A 15,399-nucleotide genomic window follows, 5' to 3' on the forward strand; every position below is an offset into this window, starting at 1 on the left:
TATGATGTTTTGCTTTCTTTTTACTCCTTTTTCTTCTCATTATGCTTCCTACTGTGACTAAAATTGTATTAATTTCTTTTTTTACCACGTGTGTGTATATATATATATATATATATATATATATAGTCTAATTTATTTGTTTAGTATGTCCTTCCTTTTCTCTATGGTCTAAACTGGGTGTTGGGTACAAAGTTAGTTTTCCAGCCTAATAAGATGAGACCATCAAAAATTGTTTTTGTTCAGTCTTTAAGTCATGTCCAATTCATTGTGACCCCATGGGCTGCAGCTTGCCAGGCTCCTGTGTCCTGCAGTATTTTCTTGAATTTGCTCAAATTCATGTGCCTTGAGTCGGTGATGCCATCCCACTATCTCATCCTCTGCTGCTCACTTCTCCTCCTGCCCTCAATCTTTCCCAGCATCAGGGTCTTTTCCAGTGAGTTGGCTCTTTGCATCAGGTGGCCAAAGTATTTGGAACAGTCATCATCAGCATCAGTCCTTCCAATGAACATTCAGGGTTGATTTCCTTTAGCATTGACTGTTTTGATCTCCTATCTGTCCAAGGAACTCTCAAGAGTCTTCTCTAGCACCACAATTCAAAAGCATCAATTCTTCACGGTTCAGCCTTCTTTATGGTTCAGCTCTCACATGTGTTCATGACTACTGGAAATACCAAGCTTTGACCATACAGAGTTTTGTGAACAAAGTGATGTCTCTGCTTTTTAATATGCTTTCTAGTTTTGTCATAGCTTTCCTTCCAAGGAGCAAGCATCTTTTAATTTCATGGGTGCACTCATTGCTCAGTTGGAAAAGAATCTGCCTGCAATGCAGGAGACCCGGGTTTGATTCCTGGGTTGGGAAGATCCCCTTGTCAACTACAGATTGGCACTTACCAAGAGCATTGCCAAGGACTGAACAACAAAGACGTTTGCCATCTGCCCCTATGGAGATTGAACCCCATGCTGCTATAGCTGTTGACCCTCAGCAACCCCTGAGGGAGTTCAGGGTGCAGTGAGGCGCTCTGTGCTCCAGGGACTCTGGTGGGACAGGTCTTTAGACAGTTGGAGGTTTTTAGGAAGAGATTTTATGATCTCAATCCTTGCATCTCCTCATATCTAGAGAAGCACTAACTCCCTTCAAGTTGACATCAGACCCTCATGACTAACAAAAGCCTTTTGTAAATTGAGTGCTTCATGGTACTGAACTCCCCCTTCACCAAAACCTTATATATTGACTTTTCAGAGCTGTCTGAGATGCTGCCTCCAGGGCTGCAGGCCTCATTTTGCCCCCAAATAAAACTTAACTCACAGCTCTCAAGTTGTACATCTTTTTTTAGTCAACACCCTGGAGAAGGAAATAGCAATCCACTCCAGTATTCTTCACTGGAAAACCCCATGGGCAGAAGAGCCTGGCAGGCTACAATCTTCGGAGTCTCAAGAGTCAGACACAACTTAGCAAATAAACCAGCACCAGTCACTGTCCGCAGTGATTTGGAGCCCAAAAACATAATATCTGTCACTGCTTCCACTGTATCTCCTTCTGTTTGCCATGAAGTGATGAGACTGGATGCTATTTTTTTGAATATAGCATCGTGACCAAATGACCTTAGTGTTTTTAATGTTGAGTTTCAAGCCAGCTTCCCCTCTTGACTCCCATTAAATGGAAGGTGGATGGAGCAATGAGCCCTCTGGGCCCTGGCAATAAAAACATGAAGAATACAAGCAGCTTGTAAGTGTTAGCCACTCAGTCATGCCCGACTCTTTGCCCGACTCTTTGCGACCCCATGGACTGCAGCCCACCAGGCTCCTCTGTCCATGAGATTTTCCAGGCAAAGATACTGGAGTGGGTTGCCATTTCCTTCTCCAGGGGATCTTCCCAACTCAGGGATTGAACCCGGGTCTTCTGCACCACAGGCAGATTCTTTACCGACTGAGCTACAAAGGAAGTCCATAGGAAGTCAATAGCCGCTGCTGCTGCTGCTGCTGCTAAGTCGCTTCAGTCGTGTCCAACTCTGTGTGACCCCATAGACGGCAGCCCACCAGGCTCCCCGTCCCTGGGATTCTCCAGGCAAGAACACTGGAGTGGGTTGTCATTTCCTTCTCCAATGCATGAAAGTGAAAAGTGAAAATGAAGTTGCTCAGCTAGTCCCTGACAAATTGGAATCAACATGTCAACACACTGCTTAAAATATTAGGACTTACAAGGGAAAAATAAGCTATAGTCTTATTTTAGCTACTATTTTCTTTGGGGTTCTCTGTAACTTCAAAATATATCATCAATTCTGGAAATTACTGGAGACTAAAAGGACATGGAAGGAAAAGAACTGAAAGGACTGAAAGGAAAAGTCATGACCAACCCAGACAGCATGTTAAAAAGCAGAGACGTTACTTTGCCAACAAAGGTCCATCTAGTCAAGGCTATGGCTTTTCCAGTAGTCATGTACGGATGTGAGAGTTGGACTATAAAGAAAGCTGCCAAAGAATTGATGCTTTTGAACTGTGGTGTTGGAGAAGACTCCTGAGAGTCCTTTGGACTGTAAGGAGATCAAACCAGTCCATCCTAAAGGAGATCAGATCTGAGTGTTCATGGGAAGGACTGATGTTGAAGCTGAAACTCCAATAGTTTGTCCACCTGATGCAAAGAGCTGACTCATTTGAAAACACCCTGATGCTGGGAAACATTGAAGGCAAGAGGAGAAGGGGACGACAGAGGATGAGATATTTGGATGGCATCACCGACTCGATAGAATGAGTTTGAGTAAACTCTGGGAGTTGGTGATGGATCGGGAGGCCTGGTGTGCTGCAGTCCATGGGGTTGCAAAGAGATACAACTGAGCGACTGAACTGAACTGAACTGAGAGCTTACACCTAGTGTTATTTGACTAACTCTTCATGGAGACACCTCCCCCACCTCTTTCCAGTCAGGGAAACTTTCTTATCTGCATTTTAGAGATAAAGAGATTAAAGTCCACGGATTTTTGATAAATATCCTGGGATCACACAACTGGTAAGCAGTACTTTCAGGATCAAAGCTCACCTCATGCCAAAGCCATACCCTCACCTCAAAGCCATCATCGTGCTCAGTGGTATCCAACTCTTTGCAACCTCTCTGGACCTTAGCCTCCTGTGCTCCTTTGTCCATGGGATTTTTCAGGCAAGAATACTGGAGCAGGTTGCCATTTCCTGCTCCAGGGATCCTTCCTGACCCAGGAGTAGAACCCAAGTGTCCTGTATTACAGGCAGATTCTTTTCCTGCTGAGCCATCAGGGAAGCCCAACATCACTAAGTCAGTGGTTTGCAAACTGTGCTTGGTAGAACCCCAGGGATCTCCAGAAGTCTGGCAGGGATTGTTGGGGATTGTCATAGCTGGAGGGATGTGACTATGATGGATGAAGGGACAAGTTTTTCCCATGAGCCCAGGAAGTACCTGAAATTATCTCATTGAGACAGCTAAGAAGACCTCAAGATCAAAAAGGGAGGACGATTAGCTCCTAGGATGAACCAACAGTGAAGGAGAGCAGGGCAGTGTCCAAGTCACAGCAGGTCCCCCAGACAGATGGTACTGGAGACCGGAGGCCAAACACTTGTACTCCGGACGACCTTTGGGGACCTTGGGCTCACACCCCTTCTGTGGGAGTGGGGGAGGAGTGCTTCAACTTACAAATCAAGCTGTAAACAAATAGTGTATTGCATTTTAAAATCCTGTCCTATCACATATGCAAATGTGCACACTCACACACACACACTTCAAAGAAAAGCGGCTAATAAAGAAACACAACACAATGTTAACTTGGATTTCCCTGGGTGCTAGCGTTCTGGGAAATACTTTACAAGCCCTTCTCTACATTTTTGGGGTTTCTCTGTGATCCTTAAAGACGATATCAGACCAGGAATAAAACACTAATAAGAGTCAATAACTCTTTAAAAAGAACAATAATTTGGAGTAGTTTTCAATGATTCATTTGATGTTTTCTGAGTTGTCACATGTTCCTCAGTGAGTATTTCATAAACAGAAGAAAACTCTAACATGGGAAAGATTTTTTTGTGAATTTATTTACTGGCTATTTTTTAAGGGGAAAAAAAAAAAAAAAACAACCCTGTTTCGGTAACTAGATTGTTTGTGTAGACCTAATGAATCCTGTTACCAGAAATGTTCATCTGCCCATTTCCAGGCTGAGGTCTTGTTCCCTCCTATATTTCACAAGCCAGAGAAGAAATCTTTGCAGGATAAATAGACAAACAAAGAGACGAAACTCCAATATCTGGGCAGGCGGCGGCTTCGGATTCACTGCCCACATCCCGCTCTCGCAGGCAGGTAATCCGTGATGCTCCCACACTGGGAGCCAAGGGACCCCTTTCCCAGGGTGGCTCTGGCCTCGGTCAGGGGTCAGTAGAAACTGAGGCAGGAGGGAGGCAGGAGGACGTGTGTCCAATGCTGGGAGGGTTCTGAGTCCTCTGAAGACTAGTCCTCTCTCTGGGTCTCAGTGTTCATCCTGAAAAGGGAGGGATGTGCCACCAGGGCTTCTGGGGGCATTTCTGCTTTTGAGTCTTTGGGGTTGTGATTCGAGCCAGCTGTGCCCCATCCAGCTGTGTATCCAGCATCAGGTCAGAGGTCCTCCGAGGGCCCTAAGGTGCGTCTCCTTGCCTGGCACAGGGTGCTGCTCTCAGATAGTTCTGGGGACAGAATTAGTGCACCAGGTCCCTCTGGACAGAGGCTCCGGGGTCTCCGGGGGGGTTTCCCGGGCTCCACTGTCCCTCCAGGGACCCCAGCAAGCAGACAGGAGCTGAGTCGTCCAGCACTGAAAGGACAGACTGCTCAGAAGCAGAGGCAACCATGCAATCAGAACAAATGAATACTCCAGGAATAGTTTTGGAAGAAAATGGTTAACTCATTTAGCAAAAACCATTGTACCACTCCTGAGTAAACTAACAGTTTAGGCAATCGATTGCCTCTCTCCCCAGGCTTGTGTGAAGGCCTTTCCCTGGTCTCTGGACAAGAATCAGCTCAGCTTCCTGCCCTACACCCCTCCTCCTCTCCCCTCCAGTCTCCTCCCATCTCTGCCTCTTGTCTGTCTCGCCTTCCCCCCTCCCACCCCAGTAGCCCTCTCTCTTCTGAGATGAGGGGCAGAGGCTGCAGGGAAACAGCCCTCTTTGCTGAGGCCACCAGTTTGACCTCAGTCTCTCCTGAGGCTTCTGGGCAGTAGCTCGGTCCTCTGTTGCCAGGGATCACAGTCTGGCTTGTAGAGTCCTAGAGAGGGTGGCCAGTGGAGGGGGTGACACGTCTGGAACTCCTCTTAGGAGCCCAGCACCTTCTTCCTGTATGTCACCTGAGCCGTTCCACATGTTGGACGGAGGTGGGAACTGAGGATCAGAGAGGTCCAGTCACTGCTCGTCACCACACAGCACTCACAGTGGTCCAAAAGACATCCTCGACCAGGTCCCTGAGACTCTGAGCTCACCCTGCTTTTCCCCACTAGGAGGCCTTTCCCGGTTCTTGCTGGAAACACCCTCCATGTGTCCACGTGGCAGGAGCTGAGCAGAATGCTCTGCCCTCCTTGTTCTTTACACCAGCCCTCCTCAGGGCAGCCAGGCTCCAGCACGGCTCCCGCTGCCTGTGGCGGCCTCTCTCCTGACCTCACTGTGACCAGGCACCTCGATGGGAGAGCCTCCCTGAGGTCACACCCTTGTCCTCAGAGGTGGGGACAGGTGCTGTGTCCTCTGATCAGTGCAGGGCTCCTTCCTGGGGGGACAGAGAGGGGGCATGGTGGGAAAGGAGCCCTGCTTCCTAGGCCCTCTGATAGTATCAGCTCCCGGGAAGAGGGAGATGGGTCTCGCTGGACAGCACCTCACACCCATCACCAGCTTCCCCACCCTGGAGCCAGGCACCCCAGGCTCCTCACCCCCACTACTCCACTGCTTGCTGTGTGACCTTGGAAAAGCCCCTTCCCCTCTCTGTGCCCAGTCTCTCCCCTGGGGAGATTGCTAATGATCACAGCACTTGATCACAGGGTGAGAGGGAGCCCAGAGCCTCCTCATGTGTGTTGGGAGCCCAGCAGGGTGCCTATCCCTGGAAGGTCACAGAGCAGCAGGGTCGAGAGAACAGAAACCACGGGGGACAGTGGCGGGGGTTGGGACGTCATCTGACATGTGGACTGAAAGGAGCTTTGCTTTTCAGACATGAGGGCAGAGAGAATGTCCCCCCTCCTGGCTCTGGGGCTCCTGGTGTCTGGGCTCTGCTCCAGGGTCCACTGCCTCCCAGAGAATGTGACCCCAGAAGAACGGCACAAAGGGACGTCTGTGTATGGCCACTCATTAGCCTCAAGCAACACTGACTTCGCCTTCAGCCTCTACAAGCAGTTGGCTTTGAAGAACCCCAATAAGAATGTCATCTTCTCCCCTCTGAGCATCTCCATAGCCTTGGCCTTCCTGTCCCTGGGGGCTCGTGGCCCCACCCTGACAGAGATCCTGGAAGGTCTCAAGTTCAACCTCACAAAGACTCCCGAGAGAGAAATCCACCAAGGTTTCCAGCACCTCCTGCAGACGCTCAGTCGACCCAGCAATGAGCTGCAGCTAAGCGTGGGCAACACCATGTTCGTGCAGGAGCAGCTAAAGCTGCTGGACAAGTTCAGGGAAGATGCCTTGGCGCTGTACGCCTCCGAGGCCTTCTCGACCAACTTCAAGGATCCTGAAACTGCCAAGAGTCTAATAAATGACTATGTGAAGAATAAAACTCGGGGGAAAATTGTGGACTTGTTCAAGGACCTCGACCCACTCACAAAGGTGATTCTGGTGAATTACATCTACTTTAAAGGTAGGTGCCCAGATTGGTATTCAGAAGGAAATGAACAAATTTTTTTTTTTTTTTTTTGGTAATTTCAGGCTATTTCTGTTCTGGGTCAGCCAACTGTGTCATTAGGCAAAATACTATAGAGGAGTGGACTTCCCTGGTGGCTCAGTGGTAAAGAACCTGCCTTACAATGCAGGAGACATGAGATCGATTCCCGGATTGGGAAGATCCCCTGGAGGAGGAAATGGCAACCCACTCCAGTGTTCTTGCCTATAAAATCCCATGAAGAGAGGACCCTGGTGGGCTAGAGTCCACTGGGTCACTGAGTCAGACAGGACTTAGTGACTGCACATGAGCCCTCAGTTCAGGATGCTGGGGCATCAAGACCCTGCACCAACCATTGGCTTTGATCGTCTCGGGATTTCCCAAACTCCAATGCTCATTATAGGACGTTAGTGCACGGAAGCTGCTAACTCTTTGTCTGACGCAGAGGGAGAGTTTTGTTTTGACTTAATCTTACCCGGCTGCTAGAGGAAGGGTTTTCCCATACTCATCACTCTTGTGTGTGTCCTTCCTAATGAGGTGGTGGTGGAGCCCTCAGGACCCTCGGCCCTGCCCACCATGGGCTGGTTCTGACCTGCCGGGGGACTTGGTCTCTGGAGGCTCCCGGTGAGGCTGGTGGGCTTCACGGTGACACAGACTCTGAGGAGCCTGCGCGTCCCCAGGGTCTTCATCTGTGCTCTTCTATCAGCTTAGGGTGGAACAGGTCCGGCCACCATCCAGGGGCAGCCTCTACAGAAGGGAGCCTCCTAGACAGGATCCTCTCCCAGCTTCAAGCTGGTCTGATGCCTGGTCCCGGTGACAGGAGGTCAGCATGGCAAACCTCAGCCTGGATATTCACAAGGGGCAGAGCAGAGGCAGATGGATTTTGCACAGGGAGCAAGAAGGGCCAACAGGGATCCAGAGAGGATCACTGAGTCAGAAGTGGTCAGGTGTCTAAGACCCACCAGATGTGGAGCACAAGATTGCCCTGAGCTAGGGATTCCTGGCAGAGCTCAGAACGGCCCTCTGGGGCCAACATTTTCATCTGTAAATGAAGGCCAAGAATGGAATTGCTCTGAAATGTGAATTCGGGGCTGACTTTCCCTGGATTGTTCTTTGTATCTCCTGTGCTTTCTTCTACCATCCCATCCTAAGATTTTTCCTCCAAAATCTCCTTCCCAGGGGCACACCAGCCAGCCCTGCTTTCCCTCTGCCCCTGCCTCTCACCATGAGGACAGAAGCAGAGGTGGAAACGAAGCAGGAGGTGGGGGTGGATACACATTCCCTGAAGCCCCAGAGCCCTGAACTCCCCTAGAAGTCCTGGCCTCAGCGAGGATCCATCCTCCTGAGTGGAGACCCGAGTCCTCTCCTCTGTTGACCCCGCCCTGCCCTCCAGGTCCCCGTGTGGCTCTGGCTCCAGCCGGGCTCACAAGGCTGTGGGGACCTGTGTCCTCCCTGAAAAGCCAATGACTAACCCCTGGTCACTTGTTCCCTTGAAGGACCAGGAGGTCCCGTACCTCCCCAGGCCCAGCCTCACCTCTGTCTAGCCCATGCCCTCCACATTCCTGTTGATTGCTCATGTAGAACAACTAACCAGCTTTGCTTCGTGTTCCTCTTTTCAATCCTGATCTGTGTTCACTTCCATTCCCAGTGTTTACCTACCTTCCCACGTGTATGGTCACACCTAGCAGAGCCAGCCCTAGAGGCACGTGGCATGGGGGCTGCTGGTGTGGGGAGCGTCTTCCCTCTCAGGGACCAGGGGAAGGGGGAGGGAGAGGGCACAGTCTTTACACTCACAGACTCCTCACCTATCCCTCCGCCTCCAGCTCAGTGGAGGACGCCCTTTGATCCCAAACAAACTTACAAGTCACAGTTCCATGTGAGCAAGAACAAGACGGTGGAGGTGCCCATGATGAGCATTGGGGACCTCGTGACCCCTTACTTCCGGGACGAGGAGCTGGACTGCACGCTGGTGGAGCTCACGTACACCAGCAACGACAGCGCCCTCTTCATCCTCCCCGACGAGGGCAAAATGCAGGACCTGGAAGCCAAGCTGATCCCAGAGATGCTGACGAGGTGGCGAGAATCACTGTACCCCAGGTGACTCCCCAGGACCCAGGGCTGTGGGCCCATCCTTCCCCCTCTTCCTGGACTCCTGACCCCCCGCTACAGGGCCTCCAGAATGTCCAGAGGGTGTGGGAGCTGCTGGGAGAACCCATCCTGGAATGACCTTGCTCTTTGCTGCCTGTGTGGGTCTGGGCTTGAATTTCTCCTTCTACAAGATGATGACCTCAGAGGGGACAGTGGCTGAGGTTTCCTCTGCCTCTAACATGTGCTGAGTCATGAGGACCCTCAACACAACCCCAATACTCATGCACATTCTCTCCATGGCGCCACCCTTTGTAGGCGGAGGGAGGAAGATGGAACTGTAGGCAGCTGAGGGCTCAGGTGAGACAGAGGCTGAGGACCAGCTTGGCACGGTCTTTCCATCATAAGCACTCATTTATTCATTCATCCACTCAACACTGGCTGAACAGATTAATTCAGGATATGCTACGCCCCAGGGACTATTCTCATAATAATAATAATTTAGACCCTGAGGGTAAGTAGGCAAATAAGCCCCTACATCCCCTACCTTCACAGTACTTACTTTGTAATTGCAGGAGATAGACAAGAAACAAATAAAATAACTGAATCATTTGTTACTTTCAGAGGTGAGAAATGCAGAGGTGAGGGATAATAAAGGAAAAAGATCATTATTCCCAAAGGTAGTTTGTGATTGTAAATAGAGTGTCCTTGGGTGATGTTTGAGGTGAGGGACTGAGCCATGTGGGTGTGTTGGGAAAAGCATTCCTGGCCAAGGGAACAGCCAATGCAAAGCCTCTGAGGCAGGAGCCAGTCTGGTGTGGCTGAGCATTAGTGAGGCCAGAGCAGCAGAGCAGAGGGAGTGAGAGGGGAAGCTGAGCAAGGTTAGGGAAACCAGGGGGAATACAGATTACATGGGTCCATGCTGAAGCTGAAACTCCGGTACTTTGGCCACCTCATGTGAAGAGTTGAATCATTGGAAAAGACTCTGATGCTGGGAGGGATTGGAGGCAGGAGGAGAAGGGGATGACAGAGGATGAGATGGCTGGATGGCATCACTGACTCGATAGACGTGAGTCTGAGTGAACTCCAGGAGTTGGTGATGGACAGGGAGGCCTGGCATGCTGCGATTCATGGGGTCACATAGAGTCGGACACGACTGAGCGACTGAACTGAACTGATGTAGACCCCTTGACTCCCCCCATCTAAGGGAAATGGAAACTCGTCACAAAGTTGGCCCAAAGAGTGAATGATCCGAGTAATGTTTTAAAAGGATCGCCCAGGGTACCTAGTGAAGAACTGCCTGCACAGGACAAGCATGGAGGCAGGGAAGGCACCAGGAGCCCAGGGGGGTCACCCAGGGGAGCCGCTGGGGGCTGGACCCGGAGGAGCAGCAAGTGTGGGGAGGGGTCGAGTTCTGGGTAAACAGAGGGTAGACACACAGGCCAGGAGGTGGGATTCAGGAGACCTATCTCAGGGGGACAAGGGGAGAGGCAGTGCTGGGCCAGGGTCTGCAGGGGCGGGTAGGGAGGGGGTGTGGGCAGCATGAGGGGGGCAGGGGTGCCCCAGACCCAGAGTCCCACTCCTAGGCTCACACTCCCCCGGCCACTTCCTGTGCTTCTCTGGGGCTCAGCTCCCTGCTATGAGGGGAGGGGTGTCCTTGACCCTCCGTTCTGAGTGTGGGATCTGCAGACCCAGGGGGGATGGGTGTGGGAGGCACTTTATAAACCATAAGGGACTAGAGATCTTCCCACAAGTGATGTAGAAGCTGTAGCTCCTTCCCTACTCCTATCCAGGGGACCTGACACCTTGGGGCTCCTGATTCCCAACCCCTCCACCCTGTAGATCCCAGGAGACCCAGGACACAGGACCCCCTCGCCCTGCCTGTGATCCCTTCCCAACCCTTCCCCCTCCAACCCCAAGAGCTACCATAGGGCAGGAGCCCAGCGAATAGTGGTAAATGGAGAGAATGTTCACCACACACCTTGATTTAAAGCCCTGAGGGGACATGGATCTACACACTCCTGGTCCATGGAGGATGTTCAGTATTATCTTATTGAGTAAATGGATAAAGGATGAGTGAATAAATGAGAAATGACAACGAGGAGAATCGTTACCTCTGTATTTCTAAAGGACCCAGAGCTTAAGGGGAGTCACAGCCTCGTCGTATTTGGCATTTATAAGACCAGACACCCTGACAGGAGTCTTAAGGGAAACACAGAGAGAGAGAGAGAAGGAGGGAGGCCATCAGTTCAGAATCGCAGCATGCCAGAGAGAAGGAGGGAGACAGCATCTCTTGCTCCAAGAATCTGCTGGTGGCTCTGCTCAGAAGCAGCAGCCCTACTCCCACAGAACTCATCAGGAAGGCAAGACAGAGACTCTGAATAGGATGATTCAGGCCCCCAAGTCCCTTGATTGCAGTCCCCAGCCCCCCAGGTCCCCTCCAAGCCCCTTTCAGCTCCTTCCTTCCCTGCCACACACACTCAGGCCACTCTTGTGCTGTGGATCAGCCCCTCAGGCTTCCCACATTCCTGCAAGTGCATCCACCTCCTCATAAGCTCCTCTTCACCCAGTCAGATCCATCCCCTCCCCTGGGACTCAGGCTCCATGCCACCTCCTGCAGGAAGCCTTCCCAGTGCCTGTGGAGCAGCAGTCTCCCAGCAGTTGTGGAATCCATGCTGGAGGAGGGTGTTTCCTGTGCCCTGCAAGCTTGCAGGGGAGGAACAGGGCCAGGTCCCAACCTCTGTGCACTGTCCCTAGGTTAGACTCCTGCAGAAAGGAAAGGATGATTAATGAATTAGAAAGAGTTAGCCAGATGGGTCTAGAAACTTGAGGAAAGGAGTACTTTTCCCCCCAGGGGTAAGGTGGTGGTTGGAGAGTAAACCACGGAAGATCAAGCTGAGTCAAGCATGAGTTCATTTTTCATATTTCCTAGACGGATACATGAACTCAACCTACCAAGGTTTTCCATCTCCAGTGACTATAAGCTGAAAGACATACTTTCCCAGCTGGAAATTAAGAAAGTCTTCACCCAGGAGGCGGACCTGTCAGGAATCACAGATGACCACAAGCTAGAGGTTTCCCAGGTGAGTCCAAATTTTGGACAATTCATCCTTCTTTTAGGAGCTTGAATGGGGGCAGACAGGCAGATGCTTGGCTAATTTTGAATTTAGAAATTCCTTGACTTTCCTATAATTCAGTAGCCCTTTCCAGGACTCCCCAAGCCTAGGAGAGCTGGATTACCATCATATTGGGGGTTGTCCCCACATTCCCTGAAATATGTAACCAGGATTCCATCACTGGGAAAGACCTGGGTGATATCAGCGGTGGACCCCATGCCAAGCTCTACTCTTCACTCCTATAGAGGCAAATCCTATAGCCCTCAGTTTTCTTCATCTGTAAAAGGAGGTGATAGTTCCTATCCAGCATGCAGAATCCAGCAGAGCAGGTAAGAAGTAATAGGTACTAACAGTGGCTCAGGGCCATCGTGATGAATATACACTAAGAGCAGGAAAGAAGAACACCAGAGGTCCTGGTACTGCGATCCGAGAAGCAGAGGAATCAGAGTGAATGAGGGGGGCAGGTGCTGGACAGCCCTGCAGTCTCCCCTGCACCCCACCTGCCAGAGGACCTGATAAAGCAGACACGGTGCTAAGAAGCCAGAGGGGTTCAGGGATGGCAAATCACGTCCTAGGCAAAGTAGCCAAGGCCTCAGGGACATGTCAGCTGGGACAGGAGAGGAGGAGAGCTGTTTCCACCCAAATCTGCTGCTTGGACCTGGAGGACTGTGACAGTTCCCTGCAAGAAAACAAAATGCCTTGATGTGGCCCCTGCCCCTACACTAGGGGGAATTCGGGGGCATCACAGTCTCTGGACTCAGAGAGGGTTCCAGAATCAGGGAGTCCTGGCTCTGTGCCTCTCTAACCCTCGACCCATCACTGACAACCTCACTTTGCACACCTATACATCACGACGGCAAACCAGCTGACAGTCTGATGGGAGGACAGACAAATTGAACAGGTTAACAGTGCAGTGCAGACCAGGAGCAGGTGGATGAACGTCGGTCCTGAGAGGCGCTCAGGCCCCTGCTCACATCTTGCCTCCCCGTCTCCAGTGGATAATGTTCTGGCGTCCCCACAGGTGGTCCACAAGGCCGTGCTCGACGTGGGCGAGGAGGGCACGGAAGGAGCTGCTGCCACGGGAATCAAGGTGGGAATCACATCCATAAACAATCACATCCCCTTGAGCTTCAACAGGCCCTTCCTGATTGCCATAGTTCTCAAAGACACCCAGAGCATCATCTTTTTGGGGAAAGTCACCAACCCCAGTCAAGCCTAGAGCTCCCCTCCGAATGGCGGGTCCACTGAAGAAGGAGCTGGGTGCCCTGGTCCCTCGGAGCAGCCTGACCTCTGTGCACCGAGGAGCAGCCCCCCATCCAACCCCACCCACTCACCCTCGGGAAGGTGACAGTGACAATGCTGGGGGCCCCTGTGCACACGGAGTCTGCCCTGCTCAGGAGGAGGCGCTGAGCCCTACGCCAGCAATAAAGCACCTTCCTTGGACTGGACTCTTTCCTGTGTGTCTCTGCCCTGATCTGCCTGACTCCATGCCCTGCTGCTGCCTGGGCCCCAGGGACAAGCCCCTCTGACATCCTACACACACTAGGCCCACCCTACTTCTGAGGCCCTCTGCTTCAGCCTCACCAGCCAGCCCAGGAGCCAGTTTTGTGCCTGTGACCAAGCCCACTGGACTGCAGGCCCAGGACTGGGAGAGGCCCAGCTGCCCAAAGCCCACTTCCAGGGGCTCTGATTCCAGGTCCAAGTTCACGGCTCTCTCCCCAAGACCTGGGATGTCCCCTCGTGCTCACTTGTAGGGGGCTCCAACCTGACCTCTTCCAGCACAGCCCCTGGAGCCTTCCCTCCTGCAGCTGATCTGGGCCTCCTCCCCCAGGATCACCCCTCTGCCACCCAGCACCCCAGCCTGGAAGACCAGCTACTTCCAGGTTTCCAGCTGAGCTCTGTCACCTCCTGACCAGTTCTACCTCCTCCCCTGCCAGTGGATCCCCATCAGCAGGCAGAAGAGGTGTCCTGGGAGTGAAAGAGCAGTAAGCACACACGTGCAGTAAGAGCAACACCCAGCCCTGCCTCCCCTTGCTGTGATCAGGGACTCTGTCATCTCCAGGGAGAACAGCTCCGGGCAATAAAGACCTCATCCACAAATGCAGGGTTGAGGTCTCTCTGCCAGGCAGCCTGCTCAGACCGCATTTAGTCCTTGAGCTGATCACACGAGATACTTGCTGTTCCTCATCCTGTGTTACCAATGAGGAAATAGAGGCACAGAGAGGCTCTGTAATTCCCTAAAGGCCATACTGCTAGAGATTATTGCAGGCAGGATATTATCCTAACCAGATGGATGTCAGAGGAACACTAAACCACAAACCCATTTTGCCCATAAGGATTTTCAGCTATGGTCCTCGTGGGACTTAGGGTATAATGGGGAAGATGGGTGATGAACAAGGAGGCTGAGAGGGGAGAACCAAACTCAGGGGAAGTCAAGGTGGGGGCTTCCTGGAGGAAGGGATCTCAGTTCTGCCAGTAGAGGAAAAATAGAAGGTTGAGGGTAAACAGAGCGGAGAATATTTCCAGCTAGGGGGAAAAAAATGAGTGGAAAAGTATCAAGTAGGGAAAGAAACTGGACGCAACTGGAGCAGGATGTGGAGGGGCTGCAGAGAGGTTGGGGCCATGATGGAGCCGCTGGAGAACCAGGTCCCTGACACTCAGCTAGGGTTCTGAGAAGTTTCCATAGAGTCCTAGGAAGCTTTAAAGGGATTTAAATAGAGGGTCAAGATGAGGAGAAATGACTGGTAGGAAAATGACTCCAGCTGCTGTATAGAGAAGAGATTCAGGGCCAGGACAGGATGCAGGCTGGGCTTTAAAGGGGATGTTGCAGGAAATGGGGCCAAAGTGGTCCAGGCTGTAGAGGGAGAGGAGGGATGAGTGGAGAGCAGGGTTCACGTCCTTGATCTTGCCTGCTAGGAGCTTGGCTTAGGACTCTTGCAAATGTCATGATGTCATGGCAGCTTCTTCATTTTGGCTAGAGTGCTTTTTAAATAGTAATGAATAATCTACTGAGCTTTCTACTTTAATGCAGTGTAAACAGAAAAGTTAATAGGTGCTCAGCAGAAAGAGGGCTTGCAAAACTTTTGTAATTCAAAAGCCTTGTCCTTCCTGAGCTGGCTTGGTGGTGGGGATGGCACACAGGTAGCCGCCATACAGAGTGCAGAGGCAGGAATTTTATGGGTTATAGATGTGTGAGCAAGACTTAATTTTCTCCCAGCTTTGTTCATTCTGATTTTGTTTTTAATTGATTCATTGATTGCCTGCATTTAAGCACATCCAGTCTCACTTTTCCTTGACTTTTCAGGATCTTTGATTCTTTCTCCTGATGTTCACTAAAGGGAGGGCACAGCAGGGGCTGTGATGAGATGCT

General features: G+C 51.4%; 1 protein-coding gene across 4 annotated transcripts in view; it reads left to right on the forward strand.

Annotated features, from left to right (window-relative positions):
• LOC133234544 (serpin A3-8) overlaps positions 1-13,477 on the forward strand; it is a 46,428-nt gene extending 32,951 nt beyond the window's left edge. For 2 of the 4 annotated variants that reach the window (XM_061395222.1, XM_061395223.1), the window contains exons 2-5: positions 6,172-6,807; positions 8,652-8,925; positions 11,846-11,996; positions 13,051-13,477. In XM_061395222.1, the coding sequence (XP_061251206.1) occupies positions 6,174-6,807; positions 8,652-8,925; positions 11,846-11,996; positions 13,051-13,248 (1,257 nt within the window). In that variant the 5' untranslated portion in view covers positions 6,172-6,173 and the 3' untranslated portion in view covers positions 13,249-13,477. Of the gene's footprint in view, positions 1-4,194; positions 4,312-6,168; positions 6,808-8,651; positions 8,926-11,845; positions 11,997-13,050 lie in introns of those variants that run through there. The other 2 variants (XM_061395221.1, XM_061395220.1) reach the window with 2 other exon arrangements.
• Positions 13,478-15,399: the final 1,922 nt, after the last annotated feature.

This window comes from Bos javanicus, chromosome 21 (genome assembly GCF_032452875.1).
Source record: "Bos javanicus breed banteng chromosome 21, ARS-OSU_banteng_1.0, whole genome shotgun sequence".
In the NCBI taxonomy this organism is placed as follows: Eukaryota; Metazoa; Chordata; class Mammalia; order Artiodactyla; family Bovidae; genus Bos; species Bos javanicus.